A 19,166-nucleotide genomic window follows, 5' to 3' on the forward strand; every position below is an offset into this window, starting at 1 on the left:
TTGGAAAGAAAGAACCTGGTAGAAGAAACTGCCCAGGCAGCAGAGGCATCTGCAAAGGCAAGTAGGCAAGTGCCTGACTCCGTTCTGTTCTTGCTGCGGCAGCTTGGAGCTGGCTTCAGTTCAGATTTTCTAGGCATTGGAGGAGGTCTTCCTTAAACAAATCTGTTAACATTTTTGTTTTGGGGAGAACACAGCGCCACACAGATGTAAATTCACCAGTTCATATTTCTGTCTGAAGCTGCTCCATCTCCCTGCTCCCCTGGGCCTCCCATCCTGGCAGGAGTAGGCATGGTTTCGGTCCATCCAATCTTCATCACTATGCCTGGTTTCTGTCCTGTGGTTCTCAGGCTGTGTTTGTTCCTGTTGTTCCCTCTGCCAGGGGAAACCTCTTTGTGTTGAGCATGGGGCTCTTTGGACCTCTGCAGCTCTGGGCTTTCTCTTCCTGGGGTAGTTGTGATGTCAGCAGCATTCTCATTGTGAGCAGGTGATGGCTGGCCCCCATAGGTTTATCATTATCCTCTTTCTCTCCTCCTGTCTCTATGCCTCCACCCTAGTGACATGCGGTTTCCTTTTCTCACTTGATCTGGGTTTAAATGCAGACATCCTCAGTGAAGCTAACTCAGATGGTACAGACGTCCACGAATAGAGCCAGTGTCACAACAGAGAGAATCTTTCTTCTACTGCTCTGTTCTCATTCCATATGGCGCATGTAGGCATCATGCTTTTTCCTCCATGTGGGTGCTCCTGGAGGCAGGGTGATGGTCATCAGTGCACACTGGTGTGTCCTCATGGTAATTTGTAGCCAGGCCTCCTCTGACCTTTCAGATGCCATTTTTGATTGGCGAATGCCATGATGTACTGGTGTTAAGTGGTTTGAATACCATCCCTGCATGGAGACATGACTCATATCATTGTCACAAATTTCATATTTCACATATTGGATATCTTTATTCAGTTTGTATTTCCTTGCATCACCCAGCAATAGTAGGGAGATGGTGTTGAAATTTCTCATTATGTTGGTGGAATGCCAATTTTCCTGTCATCAATTTTGCATGCTCTCTATGAATTTATATGTACACATACATATTTAAAAATTTTTTGAGGCTAACATTAGGTATATTTACACTTAGAATAATACTTTTTTGGTGAATTGAACCATTGAACGTTAAACACTATGTAGTGTCTCTATTCTTAACACTTTTATTTAAAATATTTTTTAATTTTTTTGAACTTTAAAGACCAGATTTATTTGGAGAAAACAAAAAACTCAGAATCCAAAGAATGGGATTTTACATCTCAAGATATATCCCAGATAATAAGTCTACAGATTACAAATCATATTCGTAGAAGATATTTTTGTAAACATTTTACATTTATTCAGAAGCGGGACATTAATTAATCCCCGTTTCTGTTTTAACAGGGGGCAAGGTGGGGGAGAGGGAAAAACAGTTTTGGATATAACTATTTGTAAGGAGAGTAGACATGAAGAGGGCAAACCCTAGCTTTTCATTGTCTACAATCAATGGTTTTTTTTTTTTAGAGATTTTTTTTTTCAGTTTTCAGTATCACTTTATAAGCTCACTTCTTAGCTAGTAGCCAATCCACACCAATTATTTAAATTCACTTGGCATACAACTTTGCCCACTGGGTAAATGATATTTATTATGCCCACTGCTGCAGCATGCATAAACCAACACTCCTGCATGGCTGAACAGGACCTAATCTAGGAACGATGGGAGAAGGGCTTGCAAACCAAGATCAGGGTGTCATTTCCCTGCTAATACTGTCTAGCAAGCTGATCCCTACAAAGATGTACATAAAAGGAGGCAAGTTTAGCTACTGTGTTGTGAGAGAAACCAGGACTTGTTAAATAGTTCTCTCCATTGCCATTTATTCTCTCAAGGAAAGCTTAAAAAAAAAAGAAAGAAAAAGGAAAAACAACACATTGGTCTGGCCATCTCATAAATCCAACAAGCATTGGTGTGGCATTTCAGTGGAGAAGGAAACTTGGGGGGAAAAACCCATCAAGGTTGTAAAAAAGGCTCCCAATTTAACTCTCCCTGTCCCTATTTTCCACCTTTATTCACCACCCAAGACCATCCATTATTTTAGAGCACTCTGATCTATAAAAGGGGTCAAAGCATCAGGAGCAGGCAAGGAGTGAGAACCAAAAGGCATCAAGAAACCAATTTGCTTGAGAAAAGCTGCAATTCTTCCTTTCACAGTTCTCCATGGCTGAGAGAGAAAATGCCCAAGAGATCGTCTATGTGACTTAGAGACTGCTTTTTGGGCGGTTAAGAGTAGCATGAAGAACTTAAGATGACAACAAGAGTCTAAATTTTTTAAAGTTTCAAGGTTTCAACAGAATGTGGATATATTAGAACTTTAAAAAAGGACAGTGTTTAGAAAGGGTAAAACCAGGATACACCAAACACTGGGAATTACCACGACTCCCAAGTGCTCCAGAAAATAACCATTCATGTGTTTGCTGGAGGTCACACAATTTTCCCCTATTACCTGGTGCAAAATGATTCATCACCTCCCAAAAGTTTCTTTTCAAACCATTTATTTTGGTACGATACAGTCCTATTCTTTATGGCCTATAGACCCACTCCCAACTACCCCCCTGGAGGGTAAAAACAATGAAGGAATTCCCCCTAGGCTGGCCCCCAAAACTCAGAATTAAATAGGAGGAGGAGCTGGCATCCTCCTGGAGACTAAAACAACTTGAGGCTGAAGCTACCTTTCCAAGACTGGAAAATTTATTCAGATAATGTTTGAGAATTCATATATGCCACAATAAAATAAAAATTAAAAGGTAGAAATCTCACCCATTTCCTTATACATTCCTCCCCTACTGCCCAACCAGATTCCAGACGTTATATCACTGTCATTACCATTTCTGCTAAATGAAGGCCCCTAGGCACTAATCACACTGGCAACTGCATGGTGGCATAACACACCACAGCTCTGCCAGTAAAAAGCCATAGTCTCTTTCTCTGTGACGATATTGGCAATTCTCCAGTTACTTCAATACTTTAAAAGCTGCAGCAGCATGCAAGAGAATTTCATTTTTTTTTTTTTAAAGGTAAGAAAGGTCTTCAGGAGATGGTGAATTTTATTTTGTCTTGTCTGGATAGAGGTTTGATTTGCTCTCAAATGTTCCAGGATGGAGAGAAACTAGGGAGAGAGCACTGGATATTGAGGTCTATTCTGGGTAATCTTCTCCCTCGTTTTAATCTTCACCATCAAAGGAGAGAGCAGCATACTTGCTTGCAGAACTGAACTTAGAAGCTGGATTTTCCTCAGGTTTCTTTGGCTCAGGTGTAGACCTGGAGTCTTGATTCTTTTTGCCATCTCTCCTATCTGACTCCTTTCAGTGGTCTCTTGGACCACAGCTAGAGTTCCCAGTTTGACCTTTTGGGACATTCATCCCATCTACTTTATTTTCATCTTTCCTTGCTGGTTCTTCCTCAGTTGAGCTGGAGTTACCTTTCCCCCACCACTTGTAGGGGATTGCCGCTCTGTGTCTGAGCTCTGAGACAGAGCAGGAGGCTGAGAACTTCGCTTCACCCAAGCATTTTCCTTTGGTGGAGGGGCTGGCATTACCTTTAGGGACTGATCAGTTTTTGGAGGTTTAGAAATTGGCGAGTGACAATCTTCCGCCTTATTGACTGTTTCATTTTCTAGAGACTTCTCACTCTCTCTCCTTCATGCATCCTGGTCTGCCTGACTTCTGCGGGATGTGGTGGAGGCGCCAGTCTGTGATGACTCACTTCCTGTCCTCGACACTTCCGGTTCCTGAGTTTCTTCACTTCGCCAGGTCGGGTGTCTCTCCTGAGGCCGTTGTTCTAGTTTTGACTTATCCGGCTGACGCTGCGGCTTCTCTTGTTCCTTCTGTAGCGTTCTTCTACTTCTCTTTCCCTAGCAGCTGTGTCAATGGGCTTTGTTCCTCCAAAGATAGAAGCAGCTCGACTGGACTAGGAGGTACCGGCAGAGGAATCATCTTCCTTAGGAGTACTCCCAGGCTTCAGATTCAGTTTGGGTCTTTGCGTGTGTGTGTGTGTGTGTGTGGGCGACCTCTGTCATCACACCTATGATCATCCCGAGAGTAATCATCTCTGGAGCTCCATGACCGGTCATCCTGTATTGGTCTTCATAACAGTCCCTGCCTCCCTTTTAGTCATCGTCCCTGCCGTACCCACTGCCAAATGCTCTTCTGCCACCGTCTATCTGGGAATCATGGCCTCTAGCCTCGTCTCTGCTGCCTGGGTCATCATAGCGATCCCGGCTGCCATATTGATCCATATCCCTGAGTGGCCAGGGCCATCCTGATACCCATCCCGATACCCATCGAGATACCCACCTGAATCATAATGATCTCGATACTTGTCTCCAAAGTTATCATCACCTCGTCTAGGCAGGTAGTCATCAAAGCTGTCTGTGGCAGGATGAGCTCTCTCCAGTCTGTATCTGTTTTGTCAGAATCCCGGCTTCTATCATGGCAGGAAGAATGATCGACCCTGCCTTTATTCTGTGCTTTATCAGCCACGTCCACTGGAATTCTCCGGTTGCCTAGAGACTCTCCATTGAGACCTCGGGCACTGAACAGGGAATCCAAGTTCTCAAATTCAGCATAACCAAAACCTTTCAACCTCTCTGGATCGCTGGGTTCATGTGGTAAACGCACTGCACTGATATTTAATCCTCTAAAGAATTCCTTAATTGACTCTTCTGTCACATCATAGGTTAGATTCCCCAGAAAAGCAGTGTAGGGTGGAGATTTGGGAAGACGGCTCCGGTTGATATTGGATTCCCGAGCAGCGGGTGGAGCAGTGGGAAGGACGGAATGGTCAATTAACTGGAGGCGCCCTATACACATCGTCAGCATTACTGTGCCAAGTTGTTGAAGCATCTCCTTCCAGGTCATCTGTTTCTTCAGCCCAGCTGACTGGTTTGGAAACATAGGTGCTTCCTCCACCAGTCTCCACATCCTCAGCTAGAAAGTCTGTTAGGGAGATAGTCTTCCCTTTTTTTATTCTTTTTTACTGAGGCTGCCTTGCTGGGAGAGGGAAAGCAACACTTTTATTTTAAAAAGGATTTTGTCTCATATTAGTATAGTTATTTTATAGTGGAATTTAAAAGTATGACAGTATCAATCTTTTAGCTGGCAAGTGTTGTTCATTTACATACTTATGATTATTGAATTGTTTCTCCTAACTGTTAAATTTCTATTTGTCCCGTTTATTCTATTCTTTTTCTCTCTGTCTTCATTCTTCTTCTTTTTTTAATTATATTGAGTTAGATTATTGGTTCTTCTAAAAAATTTGATATTTTCCTTTTTGTAGGATTTGAATTTATGTAATCTAATTTCAATTCTTTGTGGTTATACCTAAAATGTTATTGCATGTGTTTAAACAAAGTCTAAAAATCAGTAATATTCTAGCTTTACTCATGAAGAATAGAAAGATCTTAGAATACTTTAATTCTCATATACCCTCTCAACTTGTTGTCCAGCGTTTTAACTTTGCCTTAAAAAAAAAATCCTATGTGGTAGACATTGTTATTATTCTACACAATGTGTGTGTGTGTGTGTGTGTGTGCCTGTGCACACCTGTATGCACATTTACATTTTATTTGCTTGCCTCCCTCCTTTTTTGCATTTTAGCTTTTCCTTCTGGAATTATTTTCTTTCTTCCTGACGTTGTATCCTTTATAATAAGTAGCTTCATAGAAGACCTGATGGTGGTAATCTCTCTGAGTCTGTTTGTTTTTAAATTTTTATTTATTTATTTTTTTTGAAATAGAGTCTTGCTCTGTTGCCCTGGCTGGAGTGCAGTGGTGTGATCTAGGCTCACTGCAACTCCTGCCTCGTGGGTTCAAATGATTCTCCTGCCTCAGCCTCCCAAGTAGCTGGGATTACAGCTACCATACCTGGCTAATTTTTGTATTTTTATTAGAGACAGAGTTTCACCATGTTGGTCAGGCTGGTCTCGAACTCCTGACCTAGGTGATGTCATCCGCCTGCCTCAGCCTCCCAAAGTTCTGGGATTACAAGCATGAGCCACTGCCCTGGCCTATTTCTCATTCTTTGAAGATAATTTTGAATGACATAAAACAATCATTGTTGCTACAAAATGGAGTGGTTCAGACTTGGGAGGAATAATTAAAATTAAATTTAAGCCTTCTATCATCTTCCTACATCCCTAACAGTTAGTTATGGTCTTGCTCCTTGGGCAAAATGACTTCCTTGGTTAAAATCAGAATGTGAAGGATGGTCCCAAGCAAAGGCATTGGTCTCTCTCCTAACTCAGAGAGGAGGAGCTGAAAGCCAGTTTCATAATAATGAGGTCAGAACTTTCACTTTTTAAATGTCATAAAAGATATGGCCGGGCATGGTGGCTCATGCCTGCAATCCTAGCACTTTAGAAGGCTGAAGTGGGTGGATTACTTGAGCCCAGGAGTTTGAGACCAGCCTGGGCAACGTGGTGCAACCCCATCTCTACAAAAAATACAAAAATTAGCCGGGCATGGTGGCAGTTGCCTCTAGTTCCAGCTACTCAGGAGGCTGAGGTGGGAGGATCCCCTGAGCCTGGGAGATCAAGGCTGCGGTGATCTGTGATCCTGCCACTGCACTTCAGCCTAGGTGATGGAGCGAGACTCTATCTCAAAAAAAATTTCTTTTTTTAAAAAAAATAAAGTTGGCTGGATGTGGTGTCTCATGCCAGTAATCACAGCACTTTGGGAGGCCGAGGTGGGTGTATCATGAGGTCAGGAGTTTGAAACCAGCCTGGCCAATGTGGTGAAACCTGTCTCTACTGAAAAATAGAAAAATTAGCCGGATGTGATGTCCTGCACCTGTAGTCCCAGCTACTTGGGTGGTACAGGCAGGAGAATTGCTTAAACCTGGGAAGTGGAGATTGCAGTGAGCTGAGATAGTGCCACTGCACTCCAACCTTGGTGACAGAGCAAGACTCCCTTTCAAAAAAAAAAAGTTTCATTTTTTTAAAAATGGATATTATGTTAAAAATGTTAGTATATGTCTTCCTTCATGAATGAAAGCCTCTTATACACAAATGGGCCTGTTCTAGGGGTCTGCAAGACCATCCTCAGGTTTGATGATTCTCTTGAGAGGTTTCACATGGCTCAGGATATAGCCCTGCTTATTCACGTGGCCATGATTTGTTACGGTGAAAAGATACAGAGCAAAATCAGCAAAGTAAAGTGCACGGCAGCAGGTCCGGAGAAAATGAGACGCTTGTCCCAGCAGAGCCATACAGGATGCGCTAAACTCCGCCAGCAACGAATCGTGACAACCTGTGTCAAACATTGCCGACCAGTGAAGCTCCTTAGAGACTTAGTGCTCAGGGTCTCTACTTGGGGGGTGGTGGTGAAGAGGGGGAGTGGGTGATCACCAAATTCCAGATGCCCATAGAGAAAGCAGGTGTTTAGCTGTTTGTACAAACAGCTTCAGCACAGTGAACCACTCTTCATGGTTAAAGATGGTAGAAAAACCGTCCCCAAATTCAAGTTCCCAGACACCAGAGAAGGGCCATCCTTGTAAGCAGGACTTTCAAATGCTAGCAGGCAGGCCCACCACGTTATCCCATTTTCACACAGAGCTTATAAGGAAATCATCATAGAATAACAGTTTCTTTTGACACCTGAATTCTGCTCTCAGATCCTGTAGTTTGAGTCTAACTGTGACAGTGGTCAGGCAAATGGAAAGCCAGAGAGGGTGGACTTAAGAGATCAGGAGGGAGAAGATGGAGATGGAGATGGATATAATTGACTTAGAACATGGCAGAAGATTAAGGGGCCATGGTGGCTGTTTGTCTTCACCAGGAGTTAGGAATGAAAACAAAGTTTAGAGATTTGTTAGAGCTAGAAGTCTTAAAATTAGTGGTTGGGTATGTTAGAGATTTATATCTATTAAACAAGGTTTCTTAACCTCAGCACTGTTGATGTTTGCACAGGATAAGTCTGTCGGGGAGAGGGCTGTACAGTGTAGCGTAGGAGAGCCGGATTCCTGGCCTCTGCCCGCGAGATGTCAGTAGTATTTCCCCCTCCCTACTCCCCCTTGAATGTGACAACCAGAAATGTCTCCAAATGTTGCCTATTGCCAAATGTCCTCTGAGGACAGTATGAGAACATGGGATTTACAGTAAATAAATCCATGAAGATCTTAGCTTTATATGTCTGAGTTCACTAATATCTCACATTTACAGTAGTTTTCCATTTGTAAAACTTTTTCATGTGATTCCAGCAGCAACTTCATGAGAGAACAAGGAATATTTTATTCCCACTTTATAGATGAAGGCCGTGAGACACAGAGGTTAAATTACTTTGCAGAAGAGTAGAGAGAAAGTGGTAGTAGTTAGTAGCAGTAGTACTAATAGTAATAGTAATAATAATATTATAATCAGTGGTAGACATTTTCTTGAGTGCCTACTATAAGCCAGAAATGGTTTCAAATGACTTACATGTGTGAATTGCAACAAGCCTGAATTGTGGTATTGTTATGTTCATTTTATAGATGCAAAAGTTGAGGCCAGAGAGGTTAAGAAACCTAACTCAAAGGCACACAGCTGGAAGGTAGACTAGCCAAGTACAAACCCAGGCACTTTGACTCCTGTGCTCCCATAAGCACCAGATTCTGGATACAAAGTGAGTGTTCCTGATTTCTCGCTCTCCCTGGTCACGTTCTTTCTCATTCCCTTCTCCATGGAGGTTGCCATTTGCTTATGTCGCTTCCTGCATTTTGATGAGCTCTGGTTTAGTGATCTGCATATAACTTTTTCTATATTTTTAACAACTGAATCTTACAGAGATAAAAAATTTGAAGTCATCTTTCTGTGACCTAACTTTGCTTTTTCAGATACAGTCTTCTATTATTATCTTGATTCTCTCTCTCTTTATTTTTAATATAGCATTTTATGGAAATCTGGATTTGTTGCAACTGTCAGCTTAGTCTTGATACACACACTTCGTCCAATTCTTGCATAGCTCATCTAAGAGACTTCTGTTTATGATGCTAAACATTTCAGCATATTCCCCAGATCTCTCAACCAGCTCTGAATGCATTACATGTCATATTGCCACAATTATGTTTTGTTTTCCAGGGAACTTATCAATGTGTCAATTCATCCATTCTTTTTTTTTTTTTTAACTTGTTTCCTGATTCTCTTTGAACATCCATTTCTCATGCCCTGTGTCTTCTTCCTACATTCTTACTCTTAATACAGAGGAAGAAAAAAGTGTTATTCTTCCTCTAGGAGTGGTGAAGAAATCTTCTGTTTTTCTTAAGATTTCTATTCAAGACAATCTTTTAGGAAGGTCTTTCAGAACCTTTTAAATGACGTACTTGGAAAGGGCCTTAGAACTAATTGTAAGGTGCCACTGATTCGTGTTAGATGCTTGGCTTCTCTGTTCTGTAATGACACGAGGGACTACTGGCCCCTCAGTTTATTTCTGTATCTGGTTTTCTTTTTCTTTTTTGCTGGAGAGGTGGAGTGGTATGTGAGTGGGAGTTGAGATTATGACTTCAAGAGCAGACTGTTGCTGGATTAGATTAGATGGACATTACTACATGGACACGATGCTGAGAAATCCCAAGTTTGATGAGATTTTCAGATGTGTTGTTTGAAATTAATTAGGTTCTTGCAGATATTATAATCATTATTTTCAATATAAGACAGTGTGAGTTGCCATCTCTGTAATTACACTTATTTCTTCTGAGTCTTAAGGCCTCAACTCATGAGGCCATCCCACTCTCTCTCAATAGTTAAGCATTCTTCTTTTTTTGAAAATCTTATTTTCTTGAATTTTGCTAGCTCTGAATATAATGTGAATCCCCCAGTCCTCAGGTTTTAATTCGTTTTACTATTCATAATCCCTGGTAGTTTCAGGCATAAATTCCTTCTTTCCCTCAGCATTTATTATTTTGGTTACTAATACTAAATTGAACTTTTTCTCTCCAACATCAAAATTTTGGATAATTTCTTCCTGTTATGCATCTTTAGAGAAAGTTATGCTACATGTAGATTAACCCACCACTAAAAAGTCATTAAATTTTAGGATTTAAAAAGATAATTGGATAAAGTACAAAGCATTGCCATCTGTTTTCAGTCTTAGGTATCAATGTACATTTGCATAGTATGTTAGTAAGTTTGCAGTTTGGTCATGAGGTTAGCAGAGTATTTTTCTAAAAGACAGCAGAAGCTTTTCAAATTTTTATTTTTCCCCAGAGTAACCCTTTTTCCTAATAGAACTTTGTTTGATGCTCATACCAAACATATCAAAGTAGTGTTTTATTTATATGCATGCATTTTATAAGTTGAAATCTATCACCCTTTCACATTGTAAAGTCAAATGGTGAGAGCAATTTGATTATTTTCCTGAAATGATGCTTCAAACTTAGTGGTATGGGCAGCAAGTGAAGTTCATTAGTATCCAAATAGAACTCATTTTTGTCTTGCATGGAGGAAATTTGTGCATAGGGAAGAGGTACAAATTGCACTCTCCTCTAACAGTTCACTTTTCAATCTCAGGATGCTCTTTAATTAAATAATTAGGCAGAATTTTATCATATTCTTTACTATTATTTTTTATTTTTTGAGATGGAGTCTCAGTCTGTCACCCAGGCTGGAGTACAGTGGCATGATTTCGGCTCACTGCAACCTCTGCCTCCTGAGTTCCAGTGATTCTTCCACCTCAGGCTCCCAAGAAGTTGGGATTACAGGTGTATGCTACCATGCCCAGCTAATTTTTTGTATTTTTAGTAGTGACGGGCTTTCACCATGTTGTCCAGGCTGGTCTTGAACTCCTGACCTCAAGTGATCTGCCTGCCTCGTCCTCCCAAAGTGCATGAGCTACTGCGCCTGGCCTAGAATTTTAAATTAAACCTAAATGGCAGTAGAAGGTTGTTTCCCAAAGCATGCCGCCAAACTGAGTGAACCTGCAAGTCAATACGATCTCTCAATGGGGTAAACTTTCTGTAACACATTTGAGAATGCATTCTAATTACACTTTTAAAAAAATGGTTAAAATCCATATGTAAAATTTTCAAATTAAACATTGTAGAGCCCTGAAAATCTCAGTGGCAACTTTATCCCACAGAATGCATTTTGGAAAAATGAAACACAAGAAAACATGCTCAGCTGTTACTATAGCTTTAAAATATAGCAATACGTAGTTGCTACATTTTAAAGTTCAGTACAGTTCAACCTTCCAAGCTGGAACTTGCAGATATTACGTAACACCCCAGAGTTGTCTGTCCAACTTCCTCTGTCTATTGTCTGGAACATAGTTCAGTAGTAACCCCTGGAAGAGTATGGCCAGCATTGTGTCTGACTTCAGCATAAGGAGAGCAAAAGACCTTACCTGCTACAACTTACTCACTTGAATCAATAAATCTCGTGTTTACCAACATTTTTAACACATTTGACTATATAGAGAAGACTAGGCAGAACCGAGTGCTGTGTGTGAGAAATTCTTGACAGGCCATCAGTTATACAAGCGCAATCATCTTGTATGATTTCAATTATTTACCTTTATAAACTTCAAAAGCATGACTTCTTTATATCATGGTCTGATAATGTCTATTAAGATGACCCTATATTATCAGGAAAAAATATAACTAGGTTTGTATATACTCTAAGAAGGCAGGAAAATAATGTAAAGGTTTTTGAAGGATGTTAATTAAAATAGTTAAGATGAGCCCAGCGGTTATGGGGTTAACTCCAATTACCTGGAACATTGGCTTATATGGGACATTAAATTCCTGAAGAATGCTGGAAAAATTAGACTTGCATGTACATTTTCCTTCCATTGATCTGACCCTGGGGGCTACAAAATATTTAATCTTTATTTCAGAAGTGCTAGTGTGCTTTGGATAGGTTTTATCTGCACTGACCAATGATTATTGCATCAGCCTTCTCATGGGACGCCAGGGACACGGATGCTGAAAAGAACCTTTTATGGGGAGAGCAGAGTTTGAAACAGTGAGAATGTTTGAGAAGCCACAGGAAGAGACACATGTGGATACCAGAAAGGAGAGGGGCCAGAGAGAAAGAAATGGGGAGGATGTTCTTTGAGGAGCAGCTCTGAGCTCTGTGGCTTTTGTGGCTATGGGGTCACAGCAGCTAAAGCTGTCTCCTCAGCACCAGCCAAATATGGGAGCAGTGAGTAGATGGGACAGCAGCTCTGAATCAGTGTTTGAGTCTTTACCTGCACTCAGGGAGAAAACGCCATCTCCTCACCACCAGGAGGGTCATCTGTGAACATAAGGGGCAGCTGCATGCTTGCACAAATGTGACGACATGCATTATAGGACATGCTGAAGTTTGGCTGTAGCCAAGGCATGGGCTCTTTGGGTGGTTGTTCTGTTCCTCTCCATCCTTTCATTTCCTCTGTTCACAAGTATTTACTGAGGTCACACTAGGAGACAGACACTGGTAGGTGCTAGTGATATAGGCAGAAATGTACTCCAGCAAGGGACAAGACAGCCCACCATTGCTGCCATAGAACTTTCATTGTACTGTGAGGCAGAGGTATGCCAATAGGAAAACCCATGAGCGTGTGATTAGTATTAGAACAGGGGTGGAAAAGTCCATCCAAGGGCTATTCCTGACCCAAACTCGAGAGGTCAGGAGAGCTTCATGAAGAAAGTGACATCTAAGGCAAGACCTGAGAAATAAACATATTTACCTGGAAGTGGGGTGGGAAGAGGGATGGGTTTTCCTGGAAAGGGGAATAGCATGTCAGGTGAGCAGTGGGAATGAGAAGGGGGAACTCCAGGAACTGAAGTGATCCCTGCAGCAAGGGCATGGAGTGTTCTCAGTGAGAAGTCTGCAGAGGCCTGGCCATGGGGGCCTTGGAAGACAGGAGGCCAGAATTTGTTCCAAGATCAACGGGAAGCCCTTGAAAGGTTTTACTCAGGGGAGTGACGTGATCAGATTTGCATTTTAGAACATTTGTTTCGGCACTTCAGATGGGAAGGGCAAGACTGGCCAGTGCTGTAGTCATCTGAACAATAAATGCGACCAACAATTAAAAAATGCAGTCAAGATGGAGACATATACATGTATATACATTTATATAAGTAAATAGTTGAGATATATTTGCAGACACGATTAATAGATTTGGTGAGCAAGTGGTTGGATGTGTGAGGAGTCTATATTATCCTCAGCTTTCTGACTTGGGCAGTGGGGCACTAATATAATAAATGAAAAAGAGGACCCAGGGAGGAACCTGTGTTAGGGGAGGGGTGGGGTGATGAACAGCTGCATTTTGGACTGGTGGAGTTTGTGTTGGGTCTGGAATCTGCAAATGGAAATGCTACTGGATCTGAAACTCAGACTTGGGAGTAGTCAGCTCACAGATAGAGAAGTCCCAAAGCTGCAGGAATGACATGATCCCCCATGTAGACTGAGAAGAGAAGAGATCCCATGTGATGACCTTGAATGGGGGGGATGCAGAGACTCAGGGGAGCCCACAGGAGACAGGGAAGGAATCACTCGAGGTAGCAGCTGAGTCAGGGGTGTGTGTAAACCTGGGTAGAGGACATTTCAAGATGGAGGGAGGCAGCCCAAGAGGAGGACTACAAGATATCTGTTGGTTGTGTCCATAGGAAGTCATTATAATGGTCAAGAGAAACTTCTAGAAACAGAAATCAGAAGCCAGTCATAGAATTGAGGAGTTAGTTGGATAGGAGATGGGCAGGGACTGGGAGGTGAGGCCTCTTTGTCAGGAAGTTTGGCTGAAGGATGGATGAGCTGGCACACATGCTGGAAGGGTGCGTGGGGTGGAGGAATGGTGTAGGTTAGGAAAGCCTTGAGCATGCGTGAAGACGCGATTAGAAAAGAGAAGCCTCAGTTCAGTTGTGGGAGAGAGTGAGGATGTCTGAGTGCCAGAGCTATGAAAATGGGATGAGGTCCGGACTAATGGGAATAATGACAGAGAGAGATGACCTTAGCCAAGCTCAGGTTCCTCTTCTACTGTGGGATGGGGGGTGGGAATGGACAAAACAATGGGTGAGAAAGTGTTTTGTAGCACAATATTTTAATTATGTCCTTTTAACAAATTTCTCCACAGACACTACCCAAAGCAGTCCTTCACCACGGTGGCAGATACACCTGAAAATCTTCGCCTGAAGCAGCAAAGTGAATTGCAGAGTCAGGTAACTTCTAGAAGATTTGTTCTGTGCCCTTAGTACTAAAGATTCTTCACAAGGCTGTTCTTCTGAGGTTCTTGTCCTCGTTCTGTTCCTGCCAGGCCAGTGTGGAGGCTGAACACGGGAGTGTTTGGGAATTCCGGGTGAAAGTGTTGAACATCTGTATTATTCCTGATCTTGAATTGTCCTGATATTCTCAGTTTTGTTATTCATGTTGGACTAGGGCAAGTAAATGAGTTCCGGTCAGAGTCAATGTTTCCCAACAATTTTGACTTATTTGGTCCTAAATATTTAAACACGTTTACAAATAGCTTTTCCACACCGCATATGTGGGGAAAAACAAGGTGTTAACTTGACCCAGTTGCAGTGCGTGTGGGGCTAACACCCCGTCTGTGAATCTCACACCAGCCACGGGCTTTGTTTTCCTCCTGTCACTTTGTTCATATTTCTTTCATATGTCACACTGACAGCATGAACAAAGATGAGAACACCACAATTGGCTCCCGGTCAACCATGTTAGATGGCAACTTGCCTTCAATATGGTGAAACACATCAGTTAAGACTAGGGTTGTGAGTGGCAGGGTTTTCTGCAGGGACACTTGATCTCTTTAGTAAATGTGGGGTGCTCTCTTTCAAAGAAGCTGTCTTTCCTGGCACCCCATAGGAAGACACGGAGCAACCCCATTGCCATCCATTGGCCAGTGGTGAAGTAAGGAGGGAAGTGGGGAGAAGGGAGGTAGAGGTAGGGGAGGCGGGTGATTATAGGCCTCCTTCATCTGTTCATGGTCTGTGGCCTTAGGCCAGTTTCTCTGATGTTTGCACTAATGTGCAGTGAGGCAGTCCATCTTATCTACCTGTCTTGAGGGTGTCTGTAAGTATTAAGTGAGGTAGTTAGGTGTGAAAGCATTTCAAAAAATGAGAAGCGATTCTGTGACTGTGGAGGCTTGTTATGATGGTGATGATGATGGTCCCTGAGAATTCCTGGTATGTGAAAGGGAAAAGCACAGAATTTGTGAAGGGAAGAGGTGTCCAGCTAACAGGCTTTGAAAATGCCAGTCTGTAGTCCTTTCCTTTTTTTTTTTTTTTTTTTTTAGACAGAGTTTCACTCTTGATCTTGGCTCACCGCAACCTCTGCCTCCTGGATTCAGGCAATTCTCCTGCTTCAGCCTCCCGAGTAGCTGGACTACAGGCACGTGCCACCATGCCCAACTAATAATTTTTGTATTTTTAGTAGAGACGGGGTTTCACCATGTTAACCAGGATGGCTTTTGGTTTTTTTTTGGAACAGAGTCTCTCTCTGTCACTCAGGTTGGAGTGCAGTGGTACAATCTCCACCTCCCATGTTCCAGGAATTTTCTGTCTCAACCTCCCAAGTAGCTGGGATTACAGCTGGCTGCCACGATGCCCAGCTAATTTTTGTATTTTTAGTAGAGATGGGCTTTCACCATCTTGGCTGGTCTTGAACTCCTGACCTCGAGATCTACCTGCCTCAGCCTCCCAGAGTGCTGGGATTACAGGTATGAACCACCGTGCCTGGCCTGCAGCTCTTTCTTAATGAGAACAGGCAGCTGTCAGTGGCTTGGGATTGAAGCATTTCCTTGATGGTGTATCTAATCACAGGGGAGGTTGTGGTCTCCTGTAGTCTCTTTCTGGGGGACTCGGGATCACTTCTCAGTCCACTTAATTAGAGGAAATAATCTCCAAGTGGAATTTACTGTTGCTAACAATGCGATGAAGACATGGTTGGGAGCTATTTTGTAGTTTGTGTAACATGCTCTTTTTTGTGTACTGGTTTTGGTTCCAAAAACTGGTGCTGGCCAAAGAGAGACACTATTATGGAGGCTGGCAAGAACACCTCTGCTGATTCACACCCCCAGGGGTACCAGAACTTGGCTCTATGCAGATCGAGTGTGCCTTTCTTCTCATCAAGTTAGGGTTCATCACGTAATTCTGGACAAGTACACACCGGAAAATGGAACGAAATCAAGCAATCAAATACTCATTTCCTGCCTTGACATGCTTTGACCCTGTGCATAATAATTTATAATTAGTTACTCTTCCCTTCACGAAATTATGGGGTATCTGAGGAAAGAGAACTAACAGATACCTGGGAATGACTATATTTAATTTGTTATAAGGCTGGGTGTGGTGGCTTACACCTGTAGTCCCAGCATTTGGGAGGCAGAAGTGGACAGATCACTTGAGGTCAGGAGTTTGAGACCAGCCTGGCCAATATGGTGAAACCTCAGCTCTAATGAAAATATGAAAATTAGCCGGGAGTGGTGGTGGGTGCCTGTAATCCCAGCTACTTGAGAGGCTAAGGCAGGAGAATGGCTTGAAATCAGGAGGCAGAGGTTGCAGTGAGCTGAGATGATGCCACTGGACTCTAGCCTGGGCAACAGAGCAAGACTCCATCTCAGGGGAGGTGGGAGGGAAGAGAAGGATTAGTGTGGATTAGACTTGGTAGTGCTTTGTGCTAGACGTGGGATTCAAATGGAACCTTGAAGGTCGAGAAAGAATCGATATAAACACTGTCTCCTCCCTTTCAAAGGCACACCACACCCTTTAGGCCCAGTTAGTGGTCATAGGTGCCTTTAGCACATCCCAGGAGCAGGCATTTATTGTTTTCCTATTATGTGCCTGGCTTTGGAGATGCAAAGAAAAACAAGGTCACTATTTTATGAATGGCTGATTTTATTCTCCCTGATGTGGCCAGCTGCAAGCTTCAAAAGGCAGCATATACAAATAATTATAGGCTGGTGGGATAAGAGCTAATGGAGAGATGTACAAAGATCTGTGGGATCGACAAGCAGCAGTCAGGGGAAGGCATCAAATCTTTTTAAAGATTTTGCTAAAATGTCCTCTCCTCTAGAAGCAAATGTAGGGCTTCATCAGGCAGACAACATGGGGAAATTCAACACAATTCAAGAAACATATATTGATTACCTGCTTTGTGCACTGGGATATAAAGACATCATCATCATCAACAACATTGCTGTATTCCAGGGACATAATTTTACCTGTATTATTTTATTTAATCACAAACAACTTCAATGATACAGGTGTTTATTATTATCTCTATTTAGATAGAACATTCAACCTTTAGAGAATTAAGATAATTTGCTCTTGCATGCTTAACTGGTATGGAATAGGTCCTTGGAACGGGACCTAGATCTCTGAGCCCTTGATGTCCACACTCTTCATCAGTATCATGGTCCCCTTGCTCAGAGAGCACCTAGAAAAGATCTGTAAGCAAATAATTGCAATACAAGGGATGATGCAGTATATATAAAGGTAGAATTTGGCATTAAGTAGGAAGAAGTCATTATGATTTTTTTTTCCCCTGGGTGAGAGGTGAAAACACTTCTGTAAGAATATTTCCATTTTGGCAAAAATGTGGATAGATATGTATCCTAATGGTAATACTCAGTAATGGCATTGGATTCCATTTTAGCCTATTAAATGATTTGATTCTTCACCAGAGCATTTCCTTAGAGTTTTGATATCTGGAATTCGGAATAGCTCACTGGTTTTGGTGGAAAATTGACTATTAATATTTTATAGGCTTGTTTTGTTAATTTGTGATGCTAAATGAGTCACATCTATTCATAGCTCCAAGTTTTCAAATTCTGAAATCTTTTAGAATTGTCTGGTTAAAACCACTTCTCTTCTTTCAGTTCATTAGCTTACCAAATGAGCCCAAAATAAAGAAAATCAAAAACTATTTTCCAATCCAATCTAGAAAGTTATTTATAGTTACCCACTGTTATCTTTTTCTTTAAAAAATTTTCTCCTTTCTTTTTATTTCCTTCCTCTCTCTTCTTGAGAGGGTTATAAACACTGCCAATATTTTTAATCTAAATGCTAAATCCTCTCAAGCTTTTTTGGGATCTATATCAGGTGCCAGATTGTCATAATAAAATTTTATAAAATACTGTGAAGAAGCAAGAAAACCAAGAGTTAGCGCTTTAGAGCATGTGGTTTGCAGGCTTTATCCGGCAATGGGTGAACATCCACTTGGCCAGCCCCTGACTGCAGTAGATATAGACTGCTCTGGACCTTGGCAGTCAAGAGGAAGAGAGGGAGGGAAAACCCTTTTATAGTCACTAGTTTCCTTTTGATCATACATCACAGCATGAACCGCTTCAAAGAAATAGCACAAAGGGTGGTTAGACGCCCCCATGGGCCCCCACAGTAGCCCATTCAACAAGGAGCAAAAGTAAAACTGCTTCTGGTGGAATCAGCAACATTATAGTTCACCTGCGGGGCATCAGGCTTTTACTGCTTGCCTTGGGACTGGCTCATTTCATTTTCTTTAGGAAAGTGAGATCCAAAGCCTTGACTTAGAAACAAAAGTTTTGGAACACAAACTCTTTATAAGTTGGGAGATCCCTAAGCTTAAAATATTCCAGTGAGATGAAAGACCTGTTAAAAAAAGGAATTTCTGGCTGGGTGCTGTGGCTTATGCCTATAATCCTAGCACTTTGGGAGGCTGAGGTGGCAGGATTGCTTGAGGCTAGGAGTTTGACATCAGCCTGGCACCATAGGGAGACCCCTGTTTCTACAAACATTTTATAAAACCTTAGGGCATGATGGTGCACACCTGTAGTCTCAGCTACTCAGGAGGCTGAGATGGGAGGATCCTGTTGAGCCCAGGAGTTGGAGGCTGCAGTTAGCTGTAATCACACCACTGCACTCCAGCAGCCTGACTGACACAGCAAGACTCTAAGAAACAAACAAACAAACAAACAAAAAACCCTCAAAAAACAGAAAAGAAATTTTCTTAACTGATTATTTTAATATCATGTGGCAGAAAGCGTTTCCTTTTTCCAGCTGTGTAGCACACTCTTATTGTAAGGGAAGGCATGGATGCTTTGATTATTCTGAACCAGGGGTCTACAGACTTCTCAAAGCCATTGAAATGGTTCTTCCAGTGAAATTTTTGAGTGGGAACCGCCACTGAGAAGACAACAACATGGAGCAGTCGTGATTG

General features: G+C 42.1%; 1 protein-coding gene and 1 pseudogene across 2 annotated transcripts in view; one reads left to right on the plus strand and one right to left on the minus strand.

Annotated features, from left to right (window-relative positions):
- Positions 1-19,166, plus strand: part of NEBL (nebulette) — a 371,607-nt gene that overhangs the window by 128,218 nt on the left and 224,223 nt on the right. For both annotated transcript variants that reach the window (XM_021666840.2, XM_064368377.1), the window contains exon 3: positions 14,095-14,179. In XM_021666840.2, coding sequence (XP_021522515.1) covers positions 14,095-14,179 — 85 coding nt within the window. The remainder of the gene's footprint in view (positions 1-14,094; positions 14,180-19,166) is intronic.
- LOC105715736 (eukaryotic translation initiation factor 4B-like) lies at positions 3,209-12,363 on the minus strand (annotated as a pseudogene).

The sequence above is a fragment of the Aotus nancymaae genome, unplaced genomic scaffold, assembly GCF_030222135.1.
Source record: "Aotus nancymaae isolate 86718 unplaced genomic scaffold, 86718_ANA_hifiasm-v0.15.2.pri h1tg000077l, whole genome shotgun sequence".
NCBI classification, from domain to species: Eukaryota; Metazoa; Chordata; class Mammalia; order Primates; family Aotidae; genus Aotus; species Aotus nancymaae.